The 15,410-nt window shown below is 40.8% G+C and overlaps 1 protein-coding gene across 5 annotated transcripts in view; it reads right to left on the reverse strand.

The window, feature by feature from the left end:
- The window catches only part of DIS3L2 (DIS3 like 3'-5' exoribonuclease 2), a 354,056-nt gene that overhangs the window by 297,713 nt on the left and 40,933 nt on the right, over positions 1–15,410 (reverse strand). For all 5 annotated transcript variants that reach the window (XM_043445967.1, XM_043445970.1, XM_043445968.1 and 2 more), the window contains exons 2-3: positions 6,079–6,222; positions 5,175–5,332 (exon numbers count right to left, since the gene is read on the reverse strand). In XM_043445967.1, the coding sequence (XP_043301902.1) occupies positions 5,175–5,332; positions 6,079–6,130 (210 nt within the window). In that variant the 5' untranslated portion in view covers positions 6,131–6,222. The remainder of the gene's footprint in view (positions 1–5,174; positions 5,333–6,078; positions 6,223–15,410) is intronic.

Consider the following 15,410-nt stretch of genomic DNA (forward strand, 5'->3'; position numbering starts at 1 on the left):
CCATCTGTTCCCTTCTCCCAAAAAACCAGTACCACATTCCAACCCGCAGTCTACCCTATTTTGGTTAATGGCATCATCATCCATCCAGCGGCTCAACTCAAACACTGAGGAGTCATCCACTATGACCCCCTTTGCCTTGCCCTCCACAATTCACCCATCAGCATGTCATGCCAGCACTAGCTCCACATCCACACACTTCTCTCTGACTTCACTGCCACCACCCATGTCCACATCATCGTATTTTCTTGCTTGGTTTAGAGTGAAGACTTCCCTGATGGCTCAGATGGTAAAGCGTCTGCCTACAATGTGGGAGACTCAGGGTCAATCCCTGGGTCGGGAAGATTTCCTGGAGAAGAAAATGGCAACCCACTCCAGTATTCTTGCCCGGAAAATCCCATGGACGGAGGAACCTGGTAGGCTATAGTCCATGGGGTCGCAAAGAGTCAGACACGACTGAGCAACTTCACTTGGAGTGAATGCCTTTTTCGTGGTCTCTCAGCTTCTACTCTATTCATCTCACAACTGCCAGAGAGTTGTTTTAAAAGCATAAAATAGACCATGTCCTTCCCCTGCTTATTACTCTTCCATGACTCCCCATCAGTTCTTTAAATAAAATCCAACCCTCCAACACAGCCTAGAGAACCTACACGGACTGGCAGCCGCCTAACTCTCCCATTCATTCCCAACATAATTCCCTTTGCTCAGTATATTCAACAGGCCTTCTTCTCAGTCCTCAAAAATACTAGGCCTTTTTCCGCTTGCCATTCTTTTTTTTAAAAAAAAGAATAAAGGCATTTATTGATTTATGTGTTTAAAAAATCCAAGGTTATGTGGCTTCAAGTGAGGTATAAAATGACAGCTCAAGATTAGGTTTGTTTCTATTTTCCAATTTGTTCCCTTGTATAGGTTCATCTTTTTAATTTAACATACATTTTAATGATGTATAGTTGACTTACAATGTTTCAAGTGCACAGCAAGGTGATTCAGTTATACATATGCGCATGTACTATTTTTGAAATTATTTTCCTTTATAGGTTATTACAAGATATTGACTATCATCCCCTATGTTATAAACCTTTGTTGCTTGTTGCATATCCTTTTGTTTTAATTAGAAATCTAACATTCTATTCATACTAAGTCAAATAAACAGAATCGAAATGTCATAATTTTTTCAGTTAGGCAAAAATTGATTAAGTTTTCTAAAATATATATAGTATACATATTATTTATATATATATAAGCTATATAAAAGCTTTTGTATTAAACCTGATAAAGTCTTAAGAAAGAAGATCCAAAAAAAATGAAGAGATAGAGAAACTGGAAAACAAACTAAATGAAATAGGAGCACTGAATATGAAATAGAAAAGGTGAAACAAACTGATAAAAGTAAAAGATCATCATATAGTCCAGTTGTTTTTAACATGGCTGCTCATAAGAAACATATCTGGAGCTCTAGTGAAAACAAAGCAATATCTGCACATTTGTACTTTTCAAAAACTTCCAAGATAATTCTGACATGCATCTGGATTTTTTAAAGAGATTATAGGTTTTTCTATTAAATGGCAGTTTTGGTGATATAGAGTTCTATTATTTTTTCTGTTGACCAATCATGATACAATGGTGTTAAGTGAGTAACAGTTACATAATCACAATAGTAAAAGATGTTTATCAGTTTTCACAATAACCACTTGCCATCCTTCTACTAGCTGATATCACTGCCTATAATGTTCTTTTCCTAGTTCTCCAAATGTCTGGTTCAATCTCACCCTTCAGATCTCAACTCAAATCACCTCCTCAAAGAGGCCTCACCTCCCTATGTAGAGTGGCACCCCACAGTTATTCTCACTCACTATTCTTGCTTTCTTATAAGCACACAACACAGACTGTGATTTTCTCTTTATTGCTTCAGTTGTTTCTGCCTATCTTGCTCACTGGTATATGCTTGGCACTTAGCAGGTAGTCAAGAAACACTTGTTGAAGCTTATTAATTCATGTCTGCAGGGTTGAAGTTCTCCCACCACGCCAGTATTAAATGTCATGAATATCATCTGTTCCTTCTAAATGACTGGGCAGTCCACGATAACCCACTATTCTTCTCTTTAACTCATATCTAAATGTTCTCTAGCTGATTTTCCCTCTTAATAAATGGTGAATGTCCAAGATACAGGACATCCTGTCCTGTCTTCCTGGACAAGGATTTCTTTCAGGGTCCAATAACAATTTTACACCAACATTTTAGCTTAGGAGAAACTTGACTTCATGCCTCAGGCAGCTCTGGGGGCTCAGCCTGAACCATCTTTTGCCAAAGAACCACCTAGGAATATGAAACAAAACAATTTTACCATCTTTATACCCATGTCACTTTGGTCATCACCCCAAACCTGAACTCCTTCCAGGCCTCTCTACCCCAGACTCTCATTTTCCCCAATACCTCCCATAATAACTTCCCAATACTGTACCTATGGAGAGAAAAAGGACATATGTTCTTCAACACAAAAACTCATTTTCCAAAAAAAAATTTCAAAACTATATGTACATGACCATGTGTTGTTGCCAGTCAGTTCAAACAAAGGAAAGAGATTTCTTTGGTCACTATGGACTTCTCTTCACCACGCATGACAAAACAACAATGAAACGTCAAATTATTGGTCAAAGCACTGAAAATAAAATAATTATTCTACTCCTATTTAAAAATATCTCTGTCTTTCAATAAAATTTTCTTTAGATGGGGAAAAGACAAAGGATGTCATAATATACTTAAGTCTGCGTACAAAAGTTAATGAACGCTTACATCTAATTAAGATGTAGCATTAAGATTTGACAGCATTCAAATATCTTTCCTTGACTAGCTTTTTACCTTACCCATCAGGGCCTGCACAGATGGACTGTTTCTCTGCCTATGAAACCCTTATTTACAGTGTTGTATATTTCACAAGGTGACCTCATATCTGGAACCCATTCCTTTCCCATCTGCAGAGAACAACTGCTCTCATTTGTGGGGGGGGATACTCTGGCTGCAGAGTCCCATGATGTCACAGGCCAGGAGGAATCACTTACAAACTCCTGGGAACCAGAGTTGTTATATTGATCAGCTTTTTGTTTTAATACTAGCAAAGAGTTGTTTCAAAAGCAAAAATTAATACAAGGGAGCAAAAATAATACCACTGCAGAATATTTCCCTCAGTCTATCTCTATAGATTTTATAACAATTTTTCCTCCAAGTCATAACAACTGAGGGTCCGCTCACTCTTCTTCCAAGACAGTACCTTGATCCTTTATTCAATCAGTAAATAAATATTCATTAGATATAAATGTATTTAAGCATCAATCAAACGCCAGTCATTGGGCCAATCTGTGGGAATAAGACATGACCCTGACCACAGGGAAGTGAACAATCTGTGTGAGGAAACTCAAATGCCAAGAAATGATAATAAGTTTAGAATAAAGGGTAAACAAAAAGGTTGGCTTCAGGAAAAGTGGTAATGACCAATTCTGGTTGGAGAATTAAGTGAAGCTTCACAAAGGGGGTAACATTTAGGTAAGGTCAAGCATGATTACATCAAGATAGTGGGAGAGAGCATTCCCAGCATCAGGAACAGCATGTACAGAGTCACAGAGCAATCAAACAGCAGAGTTTTTATTGGGGACGTTTCGAAGATCAGAGTGAATGGAGCAGAGCGTACCTGGAAGAGAAGGGCAGGAGATAAGACTGGGAAAAGCACAACAGGTCCTCATACATGGAACAAGACGAGGGCCAAGACACTTGCAGAGGAACAGAGTGCAGTGTGTGCACTGAACGATAAACAGCAAATAAATGGATTAATGAATGAATAAATGTCCAGCTAAAGCTTTAACTTTCCTCAGAGGCCTTATTAAAGAAACCAAGGGATGCTTTAAAAAAAAAAGAAAAAAAAAACACACCAATGGTACCTCTGAAATCATAAAGAGCAACTAATTTGTTAAAAATAATTTTTCATTCAAAGTCTATATTAAGCATATGTACTGGACCATAGGTAAATACAAAAGGTGATAAAAAAGGAAAAGAAGATGAGAGTATCTGTTAATTGGCTGGATCTCCAGCCCCAAATACAAATAGAGAAGCCGAGCACTCAAAATGGGAGAAAATGGAACACAGTCAACATCTTCAAGTGAGCCAAGTAACACATGGCAATGTTTGTATACTAACCTAAGAATTATATAAAACAGACTTAATTCAAAGGATATGTGGCCTCGCCTCCCTGTTCATCTCATTACCGACTACTGTCTCAGATATCACACTTAAAAAGACCTGAGCTATCCCACTCCATACTGTTTCACAGTTTCTGTCTTCATTAGTGTCACGCCCTCTCCTTATCTCCCTCCCACACACACATCACTCATTTAATACAGTCACCCTTCACTATTCAGGTGCAGGGGTCACCTCCTACAGTTCCCCGGTTTCCCCCAACATTCTCCCATACACCCTGGTCATACTGTTACCTGAGCACTTACCCTTTATCTTCAAATCATCTGTCCACAAAAATGTCTGCTCCACGATGGGGCCACAGGCTTAACGTACGGAAAGGCAGCCTCACCCACCTTCATCTTGGAAGCACCCATGTGGCATGCTACTATATAAACAGCTCCTGGCTCACAGTGGATACTCCAACATTTGCTGAGCCAAACTGCTGAACTAGCTCGTAAAATATTTAGCAAACTATAAAGCTCTCAACAAATATTATCTGCTGCTGTTTACTGTTTCCTTTTCGACCTTATTCTCTATAGTCAGCGTCCATTTGCTCCAGGCAAACTGACCTACCAATGTGTCTTAGTCACACCCTATATCCCACTTCTCTCTTAGGAGCTCACACTGGTCCCCAAGAGAAGCTCCTTCTCTTCACTTAACTGCAGCAATCCACAGCCTGGCTCTAATATACCCCTTCCAATAAAGCACTCCTAGACAAACCTTACAGGAAGTCATGGCTCCCTCCTCTCAAATCTCAGCACTCTGTGACGATCTTGTGGTACTTCTCACCTCTAGTTGCTCTGGAGGTCCAAGAAGTGGAAAGCCCTGAGCCTGTGATGGCATCATTTCTTTCATGCACACAGCACAGAAAAATAAACAGTTTCATGAATAATTGATTACTTCTGATTCCATATATTCAAGGAATAGCCTTCTAGTATATTTTAAGCACCTGGATAAGTGTTCCTCTCTTCAGGCCTTCTGAAACATCCTCCTTGGACATGTAGGTTTCAAATATGCTCTTTTTCTTCCCTCGTGTGGTCTTGTTCTTTGACTTTTTGTCACCTGGCGAAGCACCAACACCATGTGGGCCAACCAAAGAGGACACACCTAGAAACATGAGGCAGCAATCAACTTTTTCCTCAAACATCTCTGTATTTTTAAAACTGGAGATATTTTACCTTTTTTAAAAAAAAATTAAAGACCAAAAAAGAACAAAATCCCCTGATAATGATTTTAAATAGTCATAAAAAAGAAAAGTGGGTAAGAAAACATGAATAAAATGTACACAGATGAGACCTGAATTTTAAATCAGCACCACAATATACATGGAACAGAACACAAGTAATGGGTTTAGTATGCTTTGCTGTTTATAGACACAAACTTTTAAAAAAATAGGAATTACTAAAAGATCATCACTTTTCTAGAGGAAATTAAACAGCTGTACTCAATATAACAATAAATTAAGACAACAAGAAACCACACAATTCTAAAGTAAATAACCTACAGGAGAATATTTAAGAGGTCACCAAAAGAATTATAGTCCCTCTTTAGTCCTAAGGGGCTTCCCTGGTGGCTCAGAGGTTAAAGCGTCTGCCTGCAATCTGGGAGACCTGGATTCGATCCCCGGGTTGGGAAGATCCCCTGGAGAAGGAAATGGCAACCCACTCCAGTATTCTTGCCTGGAGAATCCCATGGACGGAGGAGCCTGGTGGGCTACAGTCCACAGGGTCACAAAAAGTCGGACACGACTGAGCGATTTAACCTAACTAACTTTTAGTCCTGAGACTCGCCCTGTGCCTCCATTCCAGTTTTATTTTCAGTTGCTAGAGTAGACTCCATTTTCCATTTGCTACCTCTGGGGGTCCCCAGGGGCCTCAGGTTCAGCCGGTAGTCAGGATGGCTCATTACTGGTTCCAAGGTCACCTCTTCTCTCCAGATTCTGCAGGGCCTCCAATGCTCTGAATTCTTCCCGCCTTGAGCAGCTCAGGTGTCACTAGCTGAAACCAAAAAGAGACAGGTGACCGAAGAATAGTTAACCTGAAGCCTCCTCTGTGCTCTAGGAAATTTAGAACTTGGATGGCAAAGGCAACGTGGTTTCCCCACCCCAGATCCTGGTGTCACTTTCTGGTCGGCAGTTAGTCAAGCACATCATCTGTCCTGAGCTGCTTTTCAAGACGTTCAACCTCATGGGTATCACAGTCTGCTTGCTTGAGCCACTTCTACTAAAACCTCCACAAATAGGAAAATGGGGTGAAAATTAAGGAATTCTGAGGTTCTGTTCAGCTAGTGAAATGCACAAGAGCAGGAAGGAATATGGTTTTGAAGATGGTACAAAGATCTAGAATCTAAAGGCTATCATGAAATAAGTACTGAACTAGGGCTCAAGAGACACAGCATTTACTAAATTTAACCTTAGATAAATGATGTTCCTCTGTGAAATCAAATAAATCAATTCTTTAGAGTTCAGCAACATAACCCAACTTACTGCCACACCAGATGTCCAAAACTATGCATGGAACCACCGATGGTTCACTAGCTTTAAAAAAAAAAATGCAATATTGTAGTCAGACATCTACTTTCCTTCTCTTACCTGCCATCACTTCAAACCAGTCCTCTGACCAGAAGCTCAGGAGGCTGCTCCTAAGTAATACAGGCAGCTGCCTGGCTCAGCGGACTGGAATGTGGGGCCCTGCAGCCAGCACCCCCCAACTCCAGCCTTCCACCTGGATACTGAACATGTCATCAAGACATCTCCATCTACTCTCTGCTGGCCACCGGCCCAGGCTTCAAGCCTATACTTGCAAATGTCCAAAATCGGGTGGGCAGCCTGCTTTCCAATAAAATGGATCAAGATGTCATTCTGAACACTAGCTTCCATTTCCGCTAAATTTCCCACACACATCCTTCACCAAAATGATGTCATTCTTCTTTAAGTCTAAATTAATACTAACTCAGGAAAGAAGCAACAGAGACCAAGAGTAACAAACCACTCAGTGATACATGAAGAGAGTCAGAGATAAAGTCAAAAAGTTTCAAGAAGAGAGAAAAACAGTCTGAGATAAGCAACAAGGTAGTGGGAATGGCACATACGGGAGTCCAGACTGTCCCACTGATTTCATTCAGAAATGAATCCACTCCTTAATTCAACAACTATTTCCACAAGGTACTATGCTAGGCACAATAAGGGATACAAAAGTTAAGGAGACTTAAAAATCATATTAAAATAACAAGTAATACAGGTGGGGAGTGATAAGCACTTTATTTTTTTAAAGTATGGGTACGTATGGGTACGTGTATGTATGATAGAAGAAGAGTACCTCCAGGTCCAGAAATCCAAGAGAACTTCAGAAAAGATTTTAAGGAAGAGCTGAGAATGTGAGAAATGCATGCTGCTGCAAAAGGGGCGGGGCGGGGGGTGGTGGCAGGGGAGAACAGACACACAAACAGAAAAACACAGGGAGGTTCTTGCAACCTTAATTCCATTTGGACAGAGTCCAGCCTATATGAAGGGAGGCAATGGCAAGGAAAACAAAACAAGTTGGAAGGTCTAGAAAACCAGCCCCGTTTTCAAAGGCAGTAGGGAAGTTTCTGAAGTGTGAATGAGCGGGAGAGAAGAACAACAGATCAAAGTTGTGTTTCAGGAAAAGTTAACCGGGCACTGCACGCAGAGTCATCTGGAGCCGGGAGACTGGCAGCTGCTGCACCTCAGGAAAGAGCCAGAGCAGACTGGTGAGAGGCAAGGGAGGCCTGAACTGGAGCGGCAGCTGCAGAGTGGAAACAAAGAGACTGTGAACACGACCTTACACAGGCCAACCTGGCACCACTTGGCAACCAGGCGTGTCTGAAAGAGAGCAAGGAGGTGGCAGCTGGGTGAGATTCCAAGTAAGAAGACTGGGAGATGAAAACCACGCGAAGTATTACATCCCTCTACGTGGCAATACATATCTCTATTTATACCTACACACATGGAACTACACACTTCCACCTCAAAAACTTGAAAACTGGAGCATCACTTAGAGAGATAAATTAGCCAGCCATTTGCACAAAGACGGTATGCCAAAATTTTCTAGAATGGAAGAGACTGCCAAAAAAGGGTAAGCTGATACAGAAGACGGACTAGGACAAAATCTGGGTTAGGGCAACTTTTAGGAAATGCAAAGAGGAAGAAGAAGTAGAAAACGTAACAAAGAAGCTAGTAAAAATATGATGAGGAAAAAACCAATATAGTCTGATGATAAGAAAACAAGAGAGAAAATAACTTTCAAAGGAAGACAGGTTCATGACCAGGGTTTGCACCAACTACTGGGTACGAAAACAAATAATGGGAGCCTTAGGGTGGGGCGAGGGGTTGGAGCAAGCTGCAAGCAGAAGAAAGACAATTCAAAAACAAAAGCTAGAATTGAAAATGGGGTACTTCATATCAAGTCTAGATGCAGGCAAGAGTTCAAAATTAAAGGGAGGTACTGCCAGTCCAGTGAGATGGAGGTACAGAGATCTCAACTCAAAAGTCTACAGGCAAGCTGCCCTTGTAACTTTTTTCCCACAACAAATATCTCGGTTGGTGTGATATGCACTTAACTTTTCTCTCTAGCTCAGGAAGATATGAAATGTTTGGTTGGGTTCATTACTGTAACCCCACTGGCTCCCATTGTATCTCGGATAGAACAGGTGCCCAATAATCATTCCTTAACTGACTGGATGAGTTTTGTTTTCATGAACAAGCAGTGAGAACACCAAGCAAAGCAGGGTCATTTCAGGAAACCATGCTAAAAACAAGTCAGCAAACAATGGGAAAAACCAGGAAACCCCGTTGGCAAGAATAAGCCAGACCAGCTGAGCAGAGCAGAGAGTCAAAGTCTGCCTTTGGGTTTCAAAGTACTGAAAGGAGATGGAAAGATTTCGAGAATATAAGACGCTAAGCAGAAGGTGGACAAACAAGCACTCTTCCCTTCCCAGTGATATGACTGTGAAGCCCATCACCCCAGAGAAGACCTGCATGCTCCTACCCTGAAAGCACAAGCTACTCTCTAATCCTCACCAGCTTCCAGAATACGTGCCACTGATACACCGCCCAACCACCCACCAGCTCCTAGAGAGGGTGTTTTGCCACAGAAATAGCTACACATTCTGAAGAGTTGGGCTGGGATGAGGATGAACACGCAGTAGTGGTCAAGAGTGCCACGTGGTACAAAAAAGTAGGAATGAGGAAGGAAAGGCACTAGACTTCAGAAAGTGAAAACGAAGAAAGCATTTGGGTGAAAGATGTGATGACTTGAGACCCAATGTTCAATACAGAGTAAGTGCTCAAAATTTTGGATAAATGAAGACTATCTGGGACAAAAATCAGGTTAAAATGAATATATACTAGAGAGAAATATGAGTAGCAGGACCAGGACTAGGGAGAGGCAAGCAAGGTGTGTAGGATAAAAAATTTACAAAGGCAAAGTCCCACAAGTGCCAACTTCATGCTTGCAGGACTCCGAGAGTAAGTGCCTCCTTAAATGTTTGTGCCCTAGGTATCTTACCTGCCTTACCCCTGTGTCTCAGTCAGCCTTATGAGTAGCAAGAGCAGAAGAAATTTATGAATCTGGGTAGTGAAGGAAAGAAACTCAGGAGATAAAGTCATGAGAGGTTTAAAGAAAGAAAAGGTTGAGCCTATTCAGAAGCTAAGATGGAGCCAATGGAAAGCGAGAGATCATAAAAACACATGAAGAGGATATAATTAAAGGAATAAAGAAAAAAGAGATAGGATTATAATAAGTATCACATTTAAAAAATAGAAAATTAACATTACAAATAATTAGGAAACACATAAAATAATTAAGGGCTTCCCTGGTAGCTCAGCTAGTAAAGAATCCACCTGCAATGCAAGAGACCTGGGTTTGATCCCTGGGTTGGGAAGATCCCCTGGAGAAGGGAAAGGCTACCCACTCCAGTATTCTGGCCTGGAGAATTCCATGGGCTATATAGTCCATGTGACTCGAAAAGAGTCAGACACAACTGAGAGACTTTCACTTTCACTAAAATAGTTAAGTAATGTTAAAACACTACTTAATACTATTTTTTAAAAAAATATTAAACATAATATTCATAACATATTCTGAACTAAAATTTAAATAAAATTTAAATGTTTAAAAATGAGTCAGAGAAAGAGAGAGAGAGAAGGCAGGAAGAAGAATCTCCCAGGATGTCTGAATGAGGAGTCTGACAAATATTATATACCCCCAACAATAAGTATGGACAAAAATCATCAAAAGCAACCATTTTAAGGGTCTAGATACTAACCAAAGGCTACAACAAATTGAGAAGTGTTTATTCAAGAAAATCTACTGAATCTCAGTAACAACAGTGAGAATGTGTGGTGGTTTAGGCTGGAGCTCCCACCATCCTACACCTACTCCCAGTTCCTTGATGTGGAAGTCCTACTAAGGCAGCAAGCCCACAGCACAGGGAGCTAAATTTGTTTAGAGCAGAACAAGAAGAATTCCATGTGCAAAGGCATTTTCAAAAATAATAGTGATTCAAGGTGCAAAAAAACAGGAAAGGCCAATATCACAGCTAATCTGAGATTACAGTACTAGTTAGGGCAAGCAACAGAACAGTAGACTAACCAGAAATTTAACAGTGAGACTCAGGCAATAAGAAAACCAATGGGTACCTTGTTAAGAATTTACTTTTTCCTCCTGTATGCAGGAAAGACTGTAAACACGCAGGAGAGAAATGAGTGGGCCTTAGAGAGCTCATCTCTGGATGAATGTGAGCCTGGCAAATACAAAAAGCAAAAACCAGGGCAGAGTCGTATAATGCCTCGATTTTGAATACATTTCCCAAGTCTCGGCAGGACCACTGACACAGGATGGGGGCCTCATTGTTGCAAGGAGTTAAAACATAACTTCTAACTAGTCATAAGCTGACCGCTAAGACATGCTGACTCAGAGGCAACTACCAGACAGTCATGCTTAAAAAAAAACAAGAAAGAAAGAACTGAACAGACACATGCGTGGCTACATAGTACAGGAGAAAACAGACTCTACAGAATTAGCCCACACAAGCCACTAAACAAAAAGAGCAACCACCTCCAACTCCAAAGGAAAAGGAATCAGAATGCAGAATATATTATCAAAAATGTCCAGATTTCAACAAAAAATTATAAGATATGCAAAAAAGAAAAAAAAAAAAACAGAAAAGTGTGATCCATAGACTGGAGCAGGGGACAGTTTCAATAAAAATTATCTCTAAGTGAGTCTAGATTTTTAGATTCAGTCAACAAAGACTTCAAAGCAGCTATTATAAATATGCTCAAAGAACTAAAAGAAGCTGTCTTTAAAGGAAAGCATGATGACAATGATTCATCAAAAAAAAATATCCATAAAGAGATACAAAATATTTTTTAAAAAGAACAACGTAAATTTTAAGTTGAAAGACAGAAAAACTGAAATGAAAATTTCACTTGAGGAACTCAACAACAGATTTGAGCTAACAGAAGAAGTAATAGGTAGACATGGAAAAACAGATCAATCAAGATGATCCAATCTGAAGAAAAAACAAAAATGAAAACAAACTCAAATTCAGGACTTGTAATAAAGAATATGGCTCCATTTTTTTCATGTATGACTGCTAACTCACCTTAAGCCTCATCTCCCCCTTCCCCTTTGAAGCATCCTGGACAGGCTGGTAAGAAAATCCATTGCATCCTCCACCTTTTTTGGCACAAGGGGGAAATTCAAATTTCATAAATGCCCAGTCTGCACATATCTGGTCCCATCACTTCATGGCAAACAGATGGAGAAACAATGGAAACAGTGACAGACTTTATTTTGGGGGGCTCCAAAATCACTGCCAGTGAAGTGGTGAGTGCAGCCATGAAATTAAAGGCCGCTTGCTCCTTGGAAGAAAAGTTACAACCAACCTAGACAGCTTATTAAAAAGCAGAGACATTGCTTTGCCAAAAAAGGTCCGTCTAATCAAAGCTATGGTTTTTTCAGTAGTCATGTATGGATGTGAGAGTTGGACTAGAAAGAATGCTGAGTGCCAAATAACTGATGCTTTTTTGGTGTTGGAGAACTCTTGAGAGCTCCTTGGACTGCAAGGAGATCCAACCAGTCCATCCTAAAGGAAATCAGTCCTGAATATTCATTGGAAGGACTGATGCTGAAGCTGAAAATCCAATACTTTGGCCACCTGATGCAAAGAACTGACTCATTGGAAAAGACCCTGATGCTGTGAAAGCCTGAAGGCAGGAGGAGAAGGGGACGAGAGACGATGAAATGGTCGGATGGCATCACTGACTCAATGGACATGAGAGTGAGTAAGCTCCGGGAGTTGATGATGGACAGGGAAGCCTGGCGTGCTGCGGTCCATGGGGTCCATGAGTCGCGACATGACTGAGCGACTCAACTGACCGACTGAGCGCCACCTGGGAAGCCCCATCAAATTCCTAATTTCAGTCATCATGTTTTCAAGTCTGAAAGTGAAAAAGTGAAAGTGAAAGTCAGTCACACATCGGGTCCAACTCTTCGCAATCCCATGGATTGCAGCCCTCCAGGCTCCTCTGTCCGGGATTTCCCAGGCAAGAATACTGAAGTGGGTTGCCATTCCCTTCTCCAAGGGATCTTCCCAACCCAGGGACTGAACCTGGATCTCCTGCATTGCAGGCAGAGCAGGCAGATTCCCACATGAGCAGGGCCTAAATTTTAATCCTTATCACTCTGGCCCTAAGGGATTATCATATGCACTCAGATTCTCAGCTTCTAAATCTTTCAGTTGATCCCTCCAAAAAATTAGTAAACATCTGTAGGACGTAAACAATCCAAAACACTAGACTTATCTCCCTAAGCTTTTATTCTCTCCTAGATATTCATTCTTATGACCTTTCAAATACCTTTCAGTTTTGTTTTGTTTTTTCTTTGCTGAGGAAGGGAGGGTGGTAGTGAACTTTTCTAGTTGTTCTTAGAAGATCGGTTTCAAATTACTTTCTATGCTATAATTGGAAGTGGAAGTATCAACCTAACCCTTAACTCTCTCATTCATAGTCAATACCTTCAATTCCCAGTTCTCACCTATATGGACTCACTTTCCTTTCTCACTGACAAAGCTGTCTTATGATTTCATCTATCCTATCCTCTCATCCTGTATGAGAGGAAGAAATGTCCCTACAGGTTTAAAACCCATCCTCCTTAATGTTCTTCATCCAATTCATCCATGTTCTTAATGTGTTCTTCATCCAATTTTTATCTATCTACTCTAGAACTTCATCATACTCATTTTTCTCTCACCGTAGCCTCCCCAACAGAATACATCCAAATTAAGGGACTGGCCCTGCTCTCATTCTGCACACTTCAAGCTACTAGCTACCATTCCATTTCTCTCACTCTTATCTCTGCCAAAGTTTGAAAATATGTTCAAGACTCATAAGCTCTATTTCCCCATGACATACTCTGTAATCCCCCTTGGAATATGACTTCTGTCCTCACCTCTACAATGAAATAAGGCTTTCAGTATTCTGAGGGAGGAAAATCCTTGTCGCTAAAACAATGGTACAGTCTCACTCTCTTCCAGGCCCTGCCTAGAATGGGATGCCACTGATCAGCCCCTGAACTACACATTCTTCTCCACTGACATCCAGGACACAGTCTTTTCGCTCTTCTAACTCTCTCTGCAGTTCTCAGATTTCCTTGTTGACTCCTCTTCTTTCTTGTACCTCTTTAGTTTCTACCATTTGCAACATTCTATTAAGTCTCATCTCACTTCTCTGTTAAAAAGTTTTAAATCTACATCTCCAACCCCTCTCTCTACAGTTCTTGAACTTTCCAACTTCCTGCTGAATACTGGCAAGCACTTTGAATGCAACATGTTTCTAATTCAAGTTATTATTGTCTTCAAACCAGATTTTCAGCCTTCTACTGATCCAAATTAATGACATCACTATCATCTCTAGGCAGCAAACAGTAGTCATCTAATTTCTTTCTCTTCATTAAAAATATTCTATTACCAAATTTTGTCTATTCAGTCTTCAAAATGTATCCTAAACAGATTCCATCCTTTTCAACTTGATTAGCACTTTGTGAATTCAGGTTGTAGCCTAAGCCTAAAGATGACAATAGTTTAACAGGTTTCTCAACCACTAATCTCTTTTTTTTAATCCATGTTTCACCTACAAACACAGAATATATTGAATGCACAGCATTTGCAAAACTCTTCAAGGTTCTTCAATGCAACTCTTTAATCTAACCTACTGTAATGGTCAATTTTATCTGTCAACTTCACTGGATCCTAGGGTACCCAGAAATTTGGTTAAACATTATTTCCGAGTCCATCTGTGAAAGTGTTTCTGGATGAAATTAGCATTGGAATTGGTAGACTCAGTAAAGCAGTTCACCCTCCCTAATGAGGGGGAGGGATCAAACAATAAGTTGAGCGCCTGAGTAAAAGGAAAAGGCAGAGAAAGGAAGAATTTGACCCTTCCAGTCAGATTACTTGAGCTGGGACCCTGGTTTTCTCTTGCCCTCAGCCCCGCTGGTTCTCAGTCCTTCAGTCTCAGGCTGAATTACCCCACCTGCTTTCCTAGGTCTGGCTTACAGAGAGCAGATCACGGGCCTTCTCAGCCTTCATAACTGCATGAGCCAATCCTCATAATAAATATCCTCCAATACCCATGTCCTAGCAGTTTTGTTTCTTTAAAACCCTAATGCACCTATCTTCCAGGTCTCATCTTTGTTAGGAAAATTAAAATAGAGGTAGTCTTGTTCAGACTTCAGAAGTAGGGCAGCAGGCCTCTGACCAACTTCTGAGCTTGCCTGGACCTTGCCTGGACTATGTGCCTACTTGCAAACACATCAATTGTTACCAGCAAGTCCAGGAGCAAGTCCAGGATAAGAAAGGGAGTGGGTCTTGGAATTTCTTAAGCTCCTGGGGGCCTGGCTAACCCCCTGGGGTCTAACAAAATCTTCTGACTCACAAGGTGAAACAAAGAGCATTACAAAAGTTAAAGAAAAGCAGAGCTGTATTTTTATGTGCAGTGCAAACTGATGATGATACCAGTCTGTGGCCTGGAATTATAAGCAACAGCCCTCAAAGCTGCAATCTTAAGTCTCGCCCATGGAGTGGACACACGTCCTAGGACCCCTTCCCAACTGGAACTCCAGATTGCTGTTAATGTGGGAATTCCCAGCACTGTTCAAGTCTA

The sequence above is a fragment of the Cervus canadensis genome, chromosome 24, assembly GCF_019320065.1.
Source record: "Cervus canadensis isolate Bull #8, Minnesota chromosome 24, ASM1932006v1, whole genome shotgun sequence".
NCBI lineage: Eukaryota > Metazoa > Chordata > Mammalia > Artiodactyla > Cervidae > Cervus > Cervus canadensis.